At 28.4% G+C, this 16,943-nt stretch overlaps 1 protein-coding gene across 1 annotated transcript in view; it reads right to left on the bottom strand.

Annotated features, from left to right (window-relative positions):
• The window catches only part of LOC111631170, a 39,588-nt gene that overhangs the window by 11,320 nt on the left and 11,325 nt on the right, over positions 1–16,943 (bottom strand). Inside the window, exon 3 of the mRNA XM_023375372.1 lies at positions 2,894–2,966. Within this exon, the coding sequence (XP_023231140.1) occupies positions 2,894–2,966 (73 nt within the window). The remainder of the gene's footprint in view (positions 1–2,893; positions 2,967–16,943) is intronic.

The raw sequence follows: 16,943 nt of genomic DNA, 5'->3' as shown, positions 1-16,943 counted from the left end.
AGATGTAAGAGGATATATGAAAGAATATAGAGTAGAAGTAGAGATACCCAGAGTTCTTTCGGCATATTACTCTCTGCCTATTTGTTGGGTGGGATGCCACATGTTATTCCTATATAAATGGTCTGTTGTCTTCTTTTTCAATAAAATCCTGTCCTTGTCTTCTTTTCTTATGCTTAGTATTTTATTTCCACTGCCTCATCAATCCTTAAGACAGAATCCTTTCTCTAAACTTCTTCCCGATAACTCCAGTCCGACTCGGAGCGTTCTACACCACGTCTGTACATGTCCCAGTCCTGGCAAAGAATGGCGTGCCTGTTGTCTTTTTGTCCTCAGGATCCTGTTATCTCCTTTGTTCCTCTCATTTCTCGGAACNCCCAGCGAAGCGGGTCCTTGCAGCTAGATTCTAGATTACTTAGAAAAACAGTCTTTTATATATATAAAAAAAAACTATATTACATACAAATGTACGAACAAATAATAACCCAGCGAAGCGGGTCCTTGCAGCTAGTATATATATAAAAATGGACATGTTTGTGCATATATTTCACTCTGCAGCCAAAACTACACATCACACATGAATGGTGTTTGTGTGTGGTAGTAGCCCCAAGTCTCCCATCGTGCACTATGGTGGTTGCGTCTCGATAGCTATAAGGGTGCGAGAGATATGGGGTTTGAAGTGGTTGACTTGGAAAATGTGTGACGCTTCAATGAGAATGTTCCAGTTTTTTCTAGAAAGTTCCAGAACCTAGAGGTGAAATTTGGTACACAGTTAGGGTATGTCATGAAAACGCACACTAAGAAGGATTTTTTGAAATTCCCCTGCGGGGGAGAGGGAGAGCATTAAGACTTAACCGAAAAACAGCTTCTACTGTACTATTTTAGATGATTTTTTTGTTTTTAATTACGTTTAGTCTTCATTGAGTACTTATGGGTATTAAATTGATAACATTTCAGACATATTTATAAATATTTTTTATATATTTTGATTTTTTAACCAAATGTTCAAACCATTTTAAATTTGAATTTCTTTCTGCTTATTGGTTCGATTATAGAACGATTGTAAATGTTCCAGAAAATTTATCAAATGAAAAACAGTTTGTTTGATTTTGAGCAATTCTCATCATTCTCAGCGGTAGGTGATAAATAACAATTACTATGGTTGTTGAAATATTGAATGTAAATAGGGTTTGCTTGCAAAATCCGCACGAGCGAAGCCGCGAGTAACAGAGCTAGTATAGATTATATAATTAATAAAAATATTAATAATAAAATTAATAAACTTAAATTTAATAAAAATAACACATTGACTTAATGATATGATCATTTCAGATTAATCTTTTAATAGTGACTAAAACATCTATATCATTAAGTTTCTATTGGACAAAGTGTACTTTTACTTATTTCTTCAATCCACTTCTTCAAAATTTACATATTATGACTTTAAAAACTAATATATCAGAACTAAAGTATAAATCATATTCCATCATTCATTCATTTATTTAATAACTAAATTTTTAACTTTTTACAATGTAGTTTTTATTTAAATCAAATTAGTTTAAATCAAAAATTACATTATTTTTATAACAGTTATATTTATTTAATATTCAAATTTGCTACAATAGGAATTCAATTATAATATTATTGCTAAATAAAAAAATTATTTATTTATTAAAAAATGTCTTGATTAAAACTATCAGATTGAGGAAAAATGAAAAATTTGTTATCTAAATATATAAAATTACTTGTCCTGACTGACAGTCACTGATTCATCATCGCCCAGAGCAAACTGCTGAACGTAAACAAGTAAAATTTGGTACACAGTTAGGGTATGTCATGGAAACGCACACTAAGAAGGAATTTTTTGAAATTCCCCTGCGGGGGGAGAGAGAGAGCATTAAGACTTAACCAGAAGAACTGCTTCTACTGTTCTATTTTAGATGCAATTTTTTGTTTTCAACTACATTTAGTCTTCATTAAGTACTTAGGTGTATTAAATTTATAACATTTCAGACATATTTATAAATATTTTTATATATTTTGATTTTTTAACCAAATGTTCGAACCATTTTAAATTCGAATTTGTTATTGCATATTGGTTCGATTATAGAATGATTGTAAACATTCCAGAAAAATTGATCAAATTGAAAATAGTTCGTTTGATTTTGAGCAATTCTCATCATTCTCAACGGTAGGTGTTAAATAACAATTACTATGGTTGTTGAAATACTGAATATAAATGGGGTTTGCTTGCAAAACCTCCGCAAGTGAAGTCACAGGTAACAGCTAGTTTAAAATAGACATACAGTATATAATAAATATTTTTTTACAGAAATAATACTGCAGTTATACTGTAAACTCTAAGAGTATGAAAAGAGTTTGAATATTATCAGACATTATACTGAATATGATAAACAAGAATTTCTTACAGATTGGACTGAAGAGAGGAAAAGCCCAAAATGCATAATCCTAACTAAAACAAAGAGACTTCTTGTGCCAAGTGTGGCTTTCTGAATGAAAGAACTAACACATAAGTTTTATGAAATACAGACATATAAGAATTTGAATTAGAAATGTATACCTTTCAAAAAAATTATTTTTTAATTCCTTAATTGTACGGAAAATTAATTTGTAAATAAAAAAACTGGATTATGTATAATAAATATTCATTTTTTAATAAATAATATGATATATATTTGAATATTATTGCCAATTATAACTTCCAATATTTTTAAAAAATTATTAGATTAATGAGTGCTTTAATTCAACTTAACATAATATTTTGGAAATAATTATATAAACAAAATGATAAATTATTGTATAATCTAATAAGTTTTACAATTTTTTTAACAAATTTCTTCTATTGTAAAATTTCATTTAAAATTGGTATTCTTACCTACGTTTTGGAATTGATCCAAAATATATCTGCTAATTGTTAATATGCTTTCTGCATATTTTAAATAGGCTCTCTAAAATAAGAAAAATTTAATTTTAATTAAGAATATTTAATTAAGTAATAAACTATAAGTTTAATTTTTAAACAAAAATAATTACAGTAATTATTTTGATTGCATTTAATTAATTAAATAAAAAATGATTAATTATAATTTTAAAATATTAACATAATTATCTTAATTAAAATGATTATAACAACTTGGAATAAGAATATAGTAGAGCGTCGTTTATCCAAAAGCTGATCAACCGAAACATTGGTTAATCGAAAGTGTTCCAGTTGGACTGTGTTGTGCTGAATCGAACATTTTTGATACTAGATTAACTTCCAAAATATAAAAACAAAAAAAATTATATTTTGGAGTGAGATAAAAATGGTTGAAACCACTGTCCTAGAGAATAGGAAACTCCCATCATTCTTACCTAGCATTATCTTCTATAGGAAGTACATTGATGACATTATTTGAAGATTAAAACCTATCTCCTGGGTATGAATGATAATCCATATGAGTTCATGTTACAGGTTGGCATTGGGGNTTACAAATTACGAACTGATTACGTGATTATGAACTGATCTGTTAATGGTGTCTTTTATTCGGATATCACCAACACCTTACAGACGACCCCTCTCATCTTCCACCACTCAACCTCAACCTGACAAACTGATCCCTACCTCACAGGATCAAAAGAACAAAAATGCCATCCAGTGACAAAGTGGGTGGTTTTCACCAAACCGTTGCCAGGAAAAGAGGTACGACCTTGTCCTATCTCTGGCTACCCACAAAGGATTTGGCGACAGACTGTCGCCTCTCTGTTGACATCGGCTTCTTGGGTGTCATTTTGACCTCCACCAAAGCTTATCTGTGCTTGTCGACATACACTGGCGATTGTTCGAATGTATAATAATATAACCAAATATTCGGTCTTTCACCAAAGTATTTTGTATGTGTCAACATTCATCAGAGAATATCGACATCAGTCTTTCAGAGTAACATATACATTAAACATACAATGTTTGATACATTATATCAAACATTATTTTATTAAATTTTATTAAACATTTATTTTACTAAACATTTTATTAAATTTTTTTCTTATTACTTTCCCGACTTAAACTTATTCTAATTGTTTGAGTTATTTAAAATGTTTAAATTTGAAGTTTTAAAACTCTGGTAACCAAATACTAATAAAACAGAGGGTTTATAAATTGCATTTTATGGTCTATTACAATTTAAGTACATACAGAGAGATGTGCATGATGTGGCTGGATGACCAAAGCAGTAAAGATACCAGTTTGTCTATCTGGATATAAGGTTTGAGTTTAGTTGGCTCAAAAATTTTCAGAAATAAGTTGAGCCCTATCCTTCAACATTTGGTTGTCCCAATTGTGGATAAGGCTGAACCTATGATAGGTATGCAGAAAAGTTTTAGAGAAGAGGTTTTAGAGCTCACTGAATTAAAACAAAAAAAGTTAAATTTAAAATAAGACAAAATTTTAATTAAAAATATGTTAATCTTTTTCCTTCTTTATTCATAAAACAATGGACACTACATATATATTTTAAGAAATCCTAATTGCATTCGTATACATTTTTGTCTAAAAAACAGATTATCAGTAGAAAGATTTGTGAACATTGGTATACATTATGTGCAGAGACAGAAAAAAGTTTAAAATCATAGAAATAATAAAATTTAACAGAAACCAGTGTTAAATAACAATGAATTTTTTTCTTTAAGATAAATATCTAGTTTTATTATTTATGATTTAGTAAATAAAAACAATGTACTGTATTTTCTAACAGTAAGAGATTCCAAAAATGCTTAAAAATTTAAAGAAATCATAATTGAATTGAATTTTTTTTTTATTCTCAATATTTAAACATATTACTTTATTGTAATGATTCTTAACTTATATAAATGGTACCTTCTAATGTTTAGTTTTCATTAGTTTAAACTTTGCTTAATTTGAAAATGTTAAATATGGAAATAAATCTAAAATTATTAATTATTAAAGTTTTTACGAAAATTTTAAAACTTTTAACTTTCAACTCATAAATGACAACATCCAAATCATATTGATAAAATTTTTAAGTTGTGTTCCAAACCTTAAGCTACAGCATCGTAAAAAAAAAACTGATTANTTTATCAAAAGGCGTACATATTTGTTGACAAAAGTAGGAAATATTGCCTTTGGTGAAAAGAGACGTCATCTTCATCATTTGTAAACTGGGAGTCGCATAAAACGAATATCATCTGCCAGCATAACGACGAAAAATATTATAGAAATGTTGACTGGGAAATAACGATCTTTCGTCTTCTTCACTGAAGCATCCATGCATATACGATGGCTTACTCTTTCCATTACCAACTGATGTCCTCTCCATTCGCTTTTCTCTCCATGCATTTTGTCGACGTCACTTCCGGGATTGTGATGACGTATACAGTAAAGAACCGCACTTCTGAGAAATGCCGTTATTAAGTATGTATAACATTCGGGTCTTTCTAAGATACGCTCTCGCGTATATGCATGTATTTACTTCATGATTAATTACAGTCTTTGCATGTTTTAATCCCACAGATAAATTTTCGAGAGTAGAGTATATATGATAAAGAAACTTTCTCTACTGAATAACGATACTTTATTGTTAATGATTAATTATTCTTTCATCGCAACAAAAAGGTTTTTTTTATATATATATAAATAAATAAAAAGTTAAAATTTTAAATCAGTTATTTACAAAATTGTTTATATATGTAGTTAGCTCTTGGATCAAAATTAAAATTTTTGCTGTATTCTCCTCTCCATGGAGAATACAGCAAAAATTTGGCAATGTGTTTATAAAGGTTGCTTGAAGTTTGGCAGCTCCTTATAAACGGCAGAAACTAAATAAGTATGAATAAAATCAATCATTTTAAGTAGATTTAAGTGAAGTTTCTATTTATCGATAAATATTTATTACATAGAGTAGTTTATATTATGTTTAATATATATTCAGTTAACATATTCGACAAAGAAATTGGTGAAGGCTTTTTAGAAAACTTGACAACATCTGGCTCTTGATAATCCACTCGAGTAACTGAATAATTTTTTTCGTAAGGAGGCTTGAAAGATCTATCGATAGTTTCAACAAAATCTTGTACTAGACGACGAGGACCATTGTGAACTGCTTAAAGATAACAGTCATATTATAAATGCATTATTCATCTCATAACCGATGTTGATCAATCAGAAATTATAAAATTTTAAACACGTTATTGCTTTTTTGACAACACCTCTTATATATATAAAACAATAAATCGTTATATACGAGATATATAGAAAAATAGTAGCCATAGATTAAATAGTAATCGATAGCCTTAACTTTAATATAAATTTTCTTCGAATTTAATTTATAGCATTCCGTGTCAACGGATATTAACACAGAAAAGCATAAAGGATTCTATGTAGATATATAGTTTCATATTTCCAACAGGATTTTTACCATTTTTTACGATACTATATCGTGATATCTTAAGGTATTCTCCTTAGATAATACATCTTTGCAACAATCATGCGATTCCTATATCTGCTCTTGTTATGTATGTCTAGCACTCACTTCCATAGATCATATATCATAAAAGGAAGTATCGCTCTGTTGTGAACAGTCGTCCTGCTACGTTTAGAAAATAGGCAACATCATTTCTTGTAAATCTTCCAACTGCACCAGTCAAACTTTGTATTTACTCAAAGGGCAATTTCGCCATCAATTTTATCATTTTTCTCAAACATATTCTCTATAAGCAAGAATTCATTCACCTGTTCGATTTTCAAGCCTTCAAATTTATCATTTGAAATTTTACTTTCATTTTTTTTTTCTTCCCAAAATTATTAGGCCTATAACTTATACAATCTTTTCTAAAATTAAACAATAATATTTAAATTTTTTAAGTTTTTTTTTTCTTAAATAAAAACGTTTAAAATATAAAAATACTATTTATAAAATCTGTGGCTGAATCATAAAAAAAATGTTTTTGATATTTAGAAAAATATTAATAATAATAATTTATTATAAAAAATCGCTTAAACCAGTTGAACAGAAGATTTTTTAATTGTCGATTCTGCTCTTTCCTAGTTTTTTTCCTTTCAGATCCCTCGAAGTTTTAAAGCAGATTTATATTTGATAACACTTAACGCGTAAACTATTTTACAATATGTTGTTTTCCTCAAAAACTAAAAGTAGAAATAATACTGAAATCTTATTTTTTGATTTTTAATGTTTCTCGCAAGAAATTTTCTTTTCTTTCATCAAATCGAATTACTTTTTTCCCCGACATTTTTTTAAAAACAAATTCGCTGATAATTATAGAAACAAATATTTCAGAAAATATATTAAAAATCTATATATTTATTTCAATTAAAAATATTTACTTATAAGGGAATTTGTTGCAAAAATCCTGGCAATAAGTAAAATCTTTGACTTCCCACCTTACTCTTTCCAACGCTTCATAAACGTGATATCTATTTATCTCTATACTAAATTTTCATATAAAACAACGTAAAATTGTTTTAAAAAAAAGACGTGTAAAATCCCGTAACAAGTGATGGCAGCAAGACTTATAATTTAGTTTAAGCAGAATAATTTAATTAATAATAACTTTAATCAATATAATTTACCGTTTTAGAAGGTTCATAAAAACTTCTGCTCTTTATCTCATCAGGGACTTTCATTTTCAATTATAAGCAATTTACAGTTTCTTAAAAGTTTTTAGTTGCTAATTAATTATTTGTAACGTAACAATTAACAAATTAATTTATTGTTTAACCTTTTGTTTAAGAATTTCTGCTGACGAAACACGTTTTGCTTTTTTTTTTTTAAATCGTTGATAATATCTTCATTTATACAAGTGTTTTAAATTAAACTTTAAGAAAAATAATTATTTTACATTTTAAACATTTAATTTATTATTATTTTTTTGAAATTTTATAAGAATTAATAAATCAAATAATTCGCAAATATCTCTCCTCCGCTTCATCATTTCTGAAAATCTTATTATACATTAAGAAGATGGAGAGGAAAAAGTATAATAAAATTTTTAAAAAAATACAATTTATAAGTAATTTTGCATTGTTATAAATTAACTTTTACGTCCGAAGTAATTATAAATATTCTTAAATTTCCTTTCACTTTTATAGATTTTTTTCTTTTTTTCTTTTTAATTTTATCTGGAAAATGTTCCTATCACGAAGCAATTCAATTGGAACAAATCAATCATTTCGTATTATGTGAAGCAAGTTTGGTAATTTATTTCTGTCTACGATCGTAAATTAAAGCCACTACAGCCATTTCATGTTAATAGAACGATAATGTCACCATCATTTTACATATAAAACTGAAAAGAATTCAACTACTCTTCTTCATCCTGTTATCCCCATGTTTGAAATAATAAAGTACCGTTGTTAAAAGAAATTTTATAGATCAGCTTTGTAAGTTTTTCTATCGAATTTTTTTTCGCTTTCCCTTCTTCCTCTTCTTATCAAAACAAATAAATTTATTGTTGTTATATTTGTCTCATAAACAATTTTTATATCTAAAGATACGAGAAGATTCCTCGTTAGTGGAGATGGTTCAAAAAATGATCGACGGGGGAGCTTGTATATATTTATATATATAAAGAGAAGTGTTAACCCCGAAGCTTGTCTTTGGCACGCTGATCTCAATAAGGCAGTGACAAGCAATCCCCTCTACAACAATATGAATCGGTGATGGATCATCTCTTTCCAACTCCCTCAAGCAGTTCGGACTAATATTAAATGTCAGTACTTGTCGACATGTTTGTCGAAACCAATCATGTTCAAGTTTGATCATCGTCGGCTCAATTTCATTTACTGCCTTTGGCTATTCCTCTATCTTCAATCTTTGAATATTTTATGCATAATCTTGTCTTTGTAAATGCCAAAAGTCTTTCATAACATTTTGTCTTCGTATATTTTTAAAGTGACGCGCGATCTATTTTTACTTTTTAAAACTTGTCTCGGCTATTTTATTAACTTTTATGTATCGTTTATTTTGTGCCACGATCCGTTTTATTTACGTTAAATCCTATATAAAAGGGAGATAAATGGCATTTTATTTTCTCCCTCTACAAATAAAATATGCCACATGATCCGTTGGCAATTTATATTTTTTACTATAATTTATATATTTAAAAAATTACATTTTCTCTTATTTTACTGTGAAATTAACTTAACAGGAATAATATAGAAATGTTCTATATTAACATATATATTAAGTGGAATATGCTCTATTACAATTCATATTAACATGTATATTAAGGAAATAAATTTCAAGAATATGCCGTGAAAATCGATTTAAGATCGTATACGATTAAGAAAATATCAATAAATTGGAAAATTTAGAGCTTAATTTTCTTATTTTCAGAATGATCGGTTACATAAAAATAATATTCGGATGGAGTTCGAAGAGTAATTTGTAAATCTGTAAAGTACAAAGGCAACTTCTCGCATGATTCGGTTAGTATGAGGAAGAACATGATTCGAAGCGATGGTTTTAATGACTCATGAAGTAGACTTTGTAAATATCCATCAATCACTTATAACTAAAAAGGTTTATTGATTAAACCTGTGTATTATTGACATACATCTCGAAAATTTGCCCGCTTTAATTTATCGTGTTTCTATTTACAAAGATGAAATTTCAATAAAGTCAAGGTCCATCGTAAATTTTCGTAGCTAACTGCTCATTTCTAAGTTCTATGACATTATCTATAACATTCATTAATCTTGTCGAGAAGCCAATAACATTTTCAACTTTATTACATGCAGACGATTCCATTGAACCTGATATTATTGTGATTGTAGTGGAAAATGTTATTCTCCCTTCCATCTTTTCTCATTTCGTAGCAAAATGTTGATGAGAGTTATCAACTATTTGACAACATTAAATATTTTCGTATAACCTAACTGAAGTGGAAATTATTCTATTAATTTCGACTGATCCCGAGCCAAAGGTGACAATTTCATAAATAATTGCTATAATATCTCTTCCTCTTCTTTTGTTTATTACTTCAGTTAAAGATAAAGAAAATATTGCTAAATTAACATTCTCTATTCATAATTATCTTAATTAAAATGATTATAACAACTTGGAATAAGAATATAGTAGAGCGTCGTTTATCCAAAAGCTGATCAACCGAAACATTGGTTAATCGAAAGTGTTCCAGTTGGACTGTGTTGTGCTGAATCGAACATTTTTGATACTAGATTAACTTCCAAAATATAAAAACAAAAAAAATTATATTTTGGAGTGAGATAAAAATGGTTGAAACCACTGTCCTAGAGAATAGGAAACTCCCATCATTCTTACCTAGCATTATCTTCTATAGGAAGTACATTGATGACATTATTTGAAGATTAAAACCTATCTCCTGGGTATGAATGATAATCCATATGAGTTCATGTTACAGGTTGGCATTGGGGTGCGCTACCTTGATCTGGATACCTGTTTTGTCAGTAACCAGATGTTTCATAAAATACAAAAAGAAATTTTGAGTTTCTTCTCATCTATACTATTATTATAAAGAGGTAATGTTTGTAAGTAAGTAAGTTTGGATGTAGCGGGTCATCTCCGAAACTACTCATCCAATTTCAAAAATTCTTTCACCAATATTTAGAATGGAACTTCAGGGTGGACATAGGCTGTATATTATTACTGTATATATTATATTATTACATTAGGCTGTATATTATTCCGTTAAACATTCATATAAATTAAAAGATATAATCTAGGTTAAGGCTTTTATGTCCAACAAATGACGCTATGAGTACGATGCCCTAAGTTTGCTTTTCTGTGAAAATGAATTGAAGCTGATCATCTTCTATCTATCTATATAAATAAAAACGTAATGTTTGTTTGTTCCTACCAATTCCTTTGAAATTTTGACACAATGCTGCATTCGAATATGCACATGTTTTTATATAATATACATGTCGAAATTCCCTCCACTGAAGGGAGATGGTTAGGATTAAGGCTTACTGTAAAGAACTCTGCTTCTATTTATACTATTTTAGATGCGGTTTTTTGCGTTTTTTATTGCGTTTTAATAGGGTACATCAACAGAATGTACACTAAGAAGGGAATTTTTGATATTCCCCCGTGGGGAGAGGGACAGGATTAAGGCTTACCGTGAAGAACTTAGCTTCTATTATACTATTTTTGATGTGGGTTTTTGCATTTTTGAGTGCATTTTAATAGGGTACGTCAAGAGAATGTGCACTAAGAAGAAATTTTTTGAAAAATTCCCCCCCACAGGGGAAGTGTTATACATTTATAATAGATACATTTTAAGCCACAACAACGCGTGGCAGGGTGTGCTAGTAATAATATATATTCCAACTTTATGTAATTATTATTTTTCAGAAATAAATCATTTTAATCATTTATCATCTATGTATTCTATAAGTACATATACTTCTAATTTTTAAACATTTGATTTTCAAAGTAAGAAATATTTTTATATCTAATAAAGAATTTTGATGAAACTATACTGATAATTAAAAATTATGACAAAACTGAAATATGCAATTACTATTGATATAAAGAGTTTTTCTAAAATAAGAATTTAACAACAGCTTATACAACTATCTTTAAATTCTTATTTTAGAAGGAAATGAATATGTTTTGATCTGTAAAATTATAACATTATCTGATAAACTCAATGTAAATTGATTATGAATCATATTTATCTTTTGACCTATCCTGATTTTCTGTGACGTTAAATATCATTTTAAATTATAGTAAAGATTAAATTAAATATATTTTTCTAAAAGAAAAATTTCAAATATTTCAAAAAAAAAAAGAGCCTTTTAAATTAACCCTTAAAAAAAATCACCTTTAAATTTTTTTTTCAGAGAATAATTGTTTCATTTAAAATATACAATGAAAACCATCCTTTTCAGAATCTTTATTCATTTAACCATAATTAACTTTTTCCTAATAAGCATTACTGTATATATTATCTTTTAATAACTTGCAAATTTTTATTTAAAACATAATTTATAGTTAATCAAAATTAAAACAACTGAATTTACTTCTTGGTGAAATTGCCACATAAATTTAAGTTTTAAACTGAAATTTCAAAATGATTTGCATAACAATTTGTTTTGCAATGCAAAAGTCACATATTTAGTAATTTACAGATATAAAAAAGTTATCTATTTAATATGTAAGGAGAAAATCCATCTAAATGTGTTCATTGACATGTAGCAAAGAATTGACATGTAGCAAAGAATGTTTGATATCAAGGTTTGATTATAGTCAAGTTTTAAAATTGAAAAAAATCAGTCATAAAATTAATGATTGCTATAAGAAGTTTAAAATGTTTGATTATATTAATAATTTTTTACTGGAGCAAAGATATGACATAAGGTTAGATAGGGTAAGTACACCATCAATTCCAGAATTTGAAACTTTTAGCTAGTGTGACAATGAGTACCAATTTCAAAATCAATTGTTGGACCCTTCTATACCCTGCTTCTATAGCAACAAGTTTTGAACATCACAAATCTCAAGTGAATGTTATTTGTTGAGCCAGAATATGTTTTTTAAAAATAATGCCAGAAAGTGCATTTATCCAATCTAATGGGAGTATGCAAATCAAATGGAAAAAGTGTACCAAAGCTGTGACAGTAACCTTTCATTTGTTTACACACTTCAGTACACTACATTGCAAATATGAGCAGAATAAATACAGTATGAGTTTAATGATGGCACATTAAAAAGGCAACAGTAAAATCAGTACTATTAATTGTACTTTACATCCCTAGTTACAATAGAAATGAAAAGGATTTGCATAACAAGATGAAATTGCTCGAGAGTAACTTTTGTTTGAAAAGACACTTCTGAAAATGCTTTTCAGTAGTGTTTCTAGCAGTTGTATCAATGCTGTCAGTGGTGCATTATGGTCCATGGGCATTACTTTGATAATGAATGTGTGTAATAATTTACTTAATTAATAAATGTAATTGCTCACCATCTGCTTAGTCCTTGAACTGTACTGTACTGGTAATATAAACTATATATATATTATTTTAATAAAATAAACTAATCAATTGCAGCAATGCATTTTTTGAAAATATATAAAATAGCCTCATTTTTATGATTACATAATTAAAAGAGTCTGTAACAAAACAATGGGTAACTATAGAAAAAATAATAATTTACCAACCAGTTTTATTCCAATAATAACTGCCATCCAGAAATAACCAAAACTTTACTTAAAGCTTGAAATAATAACCATTCTCAAATTGTAACCATGTCTATTATTCAACGATTTTTGAAAACTTAAGAAAGCATGGTAAAATTAATAAATACTCTAAACTACTGTAGGTAACTACTGTATTTATTTAACACACAAGCTTTAATAGAAATTGAAATTATAAAACATACCATATAGTGTAGGTGTATTTTTAATTAATGTTTTTATTATTGGTACAGAAAATCCTCGTTAATTCAAAATTCAAGAAACAAAATAATTATATAAACTACATTGTAAAAAATACAAAATATTAAAGACTTATACAAAAATTATTCTTGTTGCCTTCTTTGTCATACTTTTTCATCATCACAGGAACATGATCCACACTGGTGAAGTCAACCTTTCTTTATAGGCTACTTTCCCCAATTTACATAAATATACGTGGTAAAAGTAGCCTATAAAGACAAGTCGCCTCCGCCAGTGTAGATCATGTTCCTGTGATGATGGAAAAGGACAACAAAAAGACAACAATAATAATTTATTTGTACAAGTCTTTAATATTTTGTATTTTTACAATGTATTTTATATAAATATATTTCATCCTGAATGTTTTAGAATTTTTTCTTTACAATGTAAAACAAAATAATTAATTGCAACTTCGAATTATCCAAGATTTACATATTTCTTCACAATAAGCCAAATGCCATGTAACTGATGAAGTTTATTAAGCAAACAAAATAAAGCTGTGAGTACAGAAAGCTACTTTTGTTAATTAATAATTATTGATATTATAAATAAACTGTAGGTAAATAGCATGTGTCAGATGAGAACCTCACAGATTGCTAGATAGGTTTTATAAAAAGTAAAGCAGAATTCTCAAAAATGTTGCCTAAATTATTTTTAAAGCAGCCAAAAAGTAGTAAGATGACCAAATCTAGTATCATGGAGTCCTACAAATATATCATTCTGTTACTTTTAGTCCAATCTTACAAACCTGAAACCAAGCCATATTTTATGAGATAAGAAAAAAGGGGTAGTATTTTAGGGTGACACCCAAAATATGTTATTGTAAAAGCAAAACCATGTTGATTAGATTAAAATGAAAATAGACCATGAACAATTCTGAAGTATGGAGTATGTGAATGTTGATCTAAATGTATGAGTTAACATATGCATATCACATTTTGGACAGAATTTTCACTTCATATTTCAAAGTAGCAGTATTTCAAACTAACTGAATTCTTCAAAATGTAAATCTCTATATCTGAAGCCAGGACAAATAGTACAGTTATGAACTAACATGATTTTGAACTATCCAAGTTTGAATTAACAAGGATTTCCTGTATATAGAAAGTAACCAGTTACCATTTCAAGTATAGTTTGCTTTAAAAATCAAACTTTCATAAATAAATATTTGAATACTTTATTAAGATGAACATCACATGGGTAAGTGCAAAGGATGTAATAATTGCACTCAAACAGTTAGCAACCTTGAATAGCAACTGCAGAAAAAATATGTAGTTTAAATACAGTAGAGCATCGATTGTACGACTCCCGATTAACCGTCACATCGGTTAACTGACCGTTCTAGTAGGCAANAAACTGATTATTTTATAATAAAAAGATTTTTTTCTAAAAGTAATTAATGTAAAATATTTATGAATCCTATAACAATACTTTTAGTCACTTTTACTAAGATACTATACTTACTAAATTTACAAAATTTAAGAATTTTCTTAAATTTTTGAAAGGTTGACTCTGCTGTGGAACTGTTATTTTCCTCATGTGCATATGAAAGGACAAGTGAGAAGACATATTTTTTTGTATTGTCTATTTAAGAATTTTCTTAAATTTTTGTCCTGACAATTTTTTATCTTCTGTATTTACTAATTTAATTTAAATGCACTGATGAGAACATCATTTAAATTTAAACTTTTTGTTCTTTTTTATTACAGTTGAACCTCGGTATACGACCATAATCTGTTCCTGATTGTTGGACTTATACCGAACCAACCTTTCCCATAAGAAGTAATGTAAAAATGATTAATCCGTTCTCAAGTAAAAAAAAATGGCTGGCTTTAAACACCTCGCTTTCCTGGCTAGTTCCTGCTTGATTTTTCATGAGATCAGCGTGTATCTTTTTAGCTTTCTCGCAAATAATTGCTTCTGATACGGTGTCTCTAGAACACTGTTTTTTGGTTATCCAAAGCAAAAGCATTTTCTCAACATGATCTAATGTCTTCGATCTCTGTTTAGAAATTGATTTAACCCCTTTCGCAATGTTAGCAGATTTAATAATGTCTTTATTTTTCACGATTGTCGATATTGTCATTTCGGAATACGGTATACAACAGTTAAAATCTCGAACATGCGTGCCACCTTCGTATTTCTCAACAATCTCTTTTTTTCAGTTCCATTGTGCTTCTAGTCAGTTTTTAGTTTTCTGTTGCTTTTCATTTGCCTTTTTGCAATTCATGATTAATAAAACTTTACTTACAAATTAAAATCAGAAGAAATTTAACAAAGTTATAGACTGTGGCACCGCGAACGTCTAGTCTGTTCTAGTACACCGATAGTGCTACTTGTTCGTAGATGGCGCGTATAATTGAATTAAGTCGTATACTGAACAAAAGTCGTATACCGAGCAAAATTTGTTTCGTCCAAACAGGACATATTCCGAATTTGACGTATTCTAAGGCAGACGTATACCGAGGTACCACTGTATAATTCTTTGTCTCTGTCAAATTTCAAAATAAAACCAATCATTTCTAAAAACATTAATCCACTAATAAAATTCTAATTTCTTCATATTTTTTAACAATTTTTAAAGACCTCTGTCAGAAAATACTATAAGGAGTTGAATATGTCTGTTTCCACATAAAAATATATCTTTAAATCACAGATATTTAGTAAAATAAACATTTTAGTGATCTTCTAGACAACTCTAGATTAATGTAGATATAAAAATAATAAAATAAGATTTTGTAAGCCATTTGTAAGTAAACTATATTAATTTAATAAAATAAATATATTGAAAATATTCATTTTATTAATAAAATATATTTAATTGAATCTATATCTATATTTATATATAAAAATGGACATGTATGTCCCTATATTTCACTTTTTCGCCAAAACTACACATCGCACGTGAATGGTGTTTGTATGTGATAGTAGCCCCAAGTCTCCATTCGTGCATAGGGGTAGTTGCGTCTCGATAGCTATAAGGGTGCTGGAGATATGGGCTTGAAAGTGGTTGAAAGTGGCTTTCTATTTCGAATGTTTTGTTCGAATTTGTTTGAATTTAATTCGAACAATGTTCAAATTTGTTCGAACAATATTCAAATTAAATTCAAACATAAAATTCGAATATTGGTTCGATTATGGAACAATCGTAAACATTCCAGAAACGTTGAAAATAGTTAATTTGACTGAACGTGAACAGGAGATGTTCAGAAATAGAATCGGGACCAGGAAGTGTTAATATAAAGCGGCATGCAAGATTTACAGGTGGTTTTTTGCGCTTTTGCGGGAAATCGAACATATTTTTATGCTCATGTAAAAATTCTCTGGAAACGGGAGACCTAATTCTTGCATTCTGTGAAAATGGGTAAGATTGGTTATAATGTAATTATCTTAATCTTCACTATCGTTACTTTTTGCCCACAAATAAAAACCCAGCGAAGCGGGTCCTTGCAGCTAGTTTCTAGATTACTTAGAAAAACAGTCTTTTATATATA

Source organism: Centruroides sculpturatus, unplaced genomic scaffold (genome assembly GCF_000671375.1).
Source record: "Centruroides sculpturatus isolate CEXI.00-Female unplaced genomic scaffold, Cexi_2.0 scaffold641, whole genome shotgun sequence".
NCBI lineage: Eukaryota > Metazoa > Arthropoda > Arachnida > Scorpiones > Buthidae > Centruroides > Centruroides sculpturatus.
Note: the sequence above shows the minus strand (reverse complement) of the source record. Positions and strands in the feature narration are given on the sequence as shown.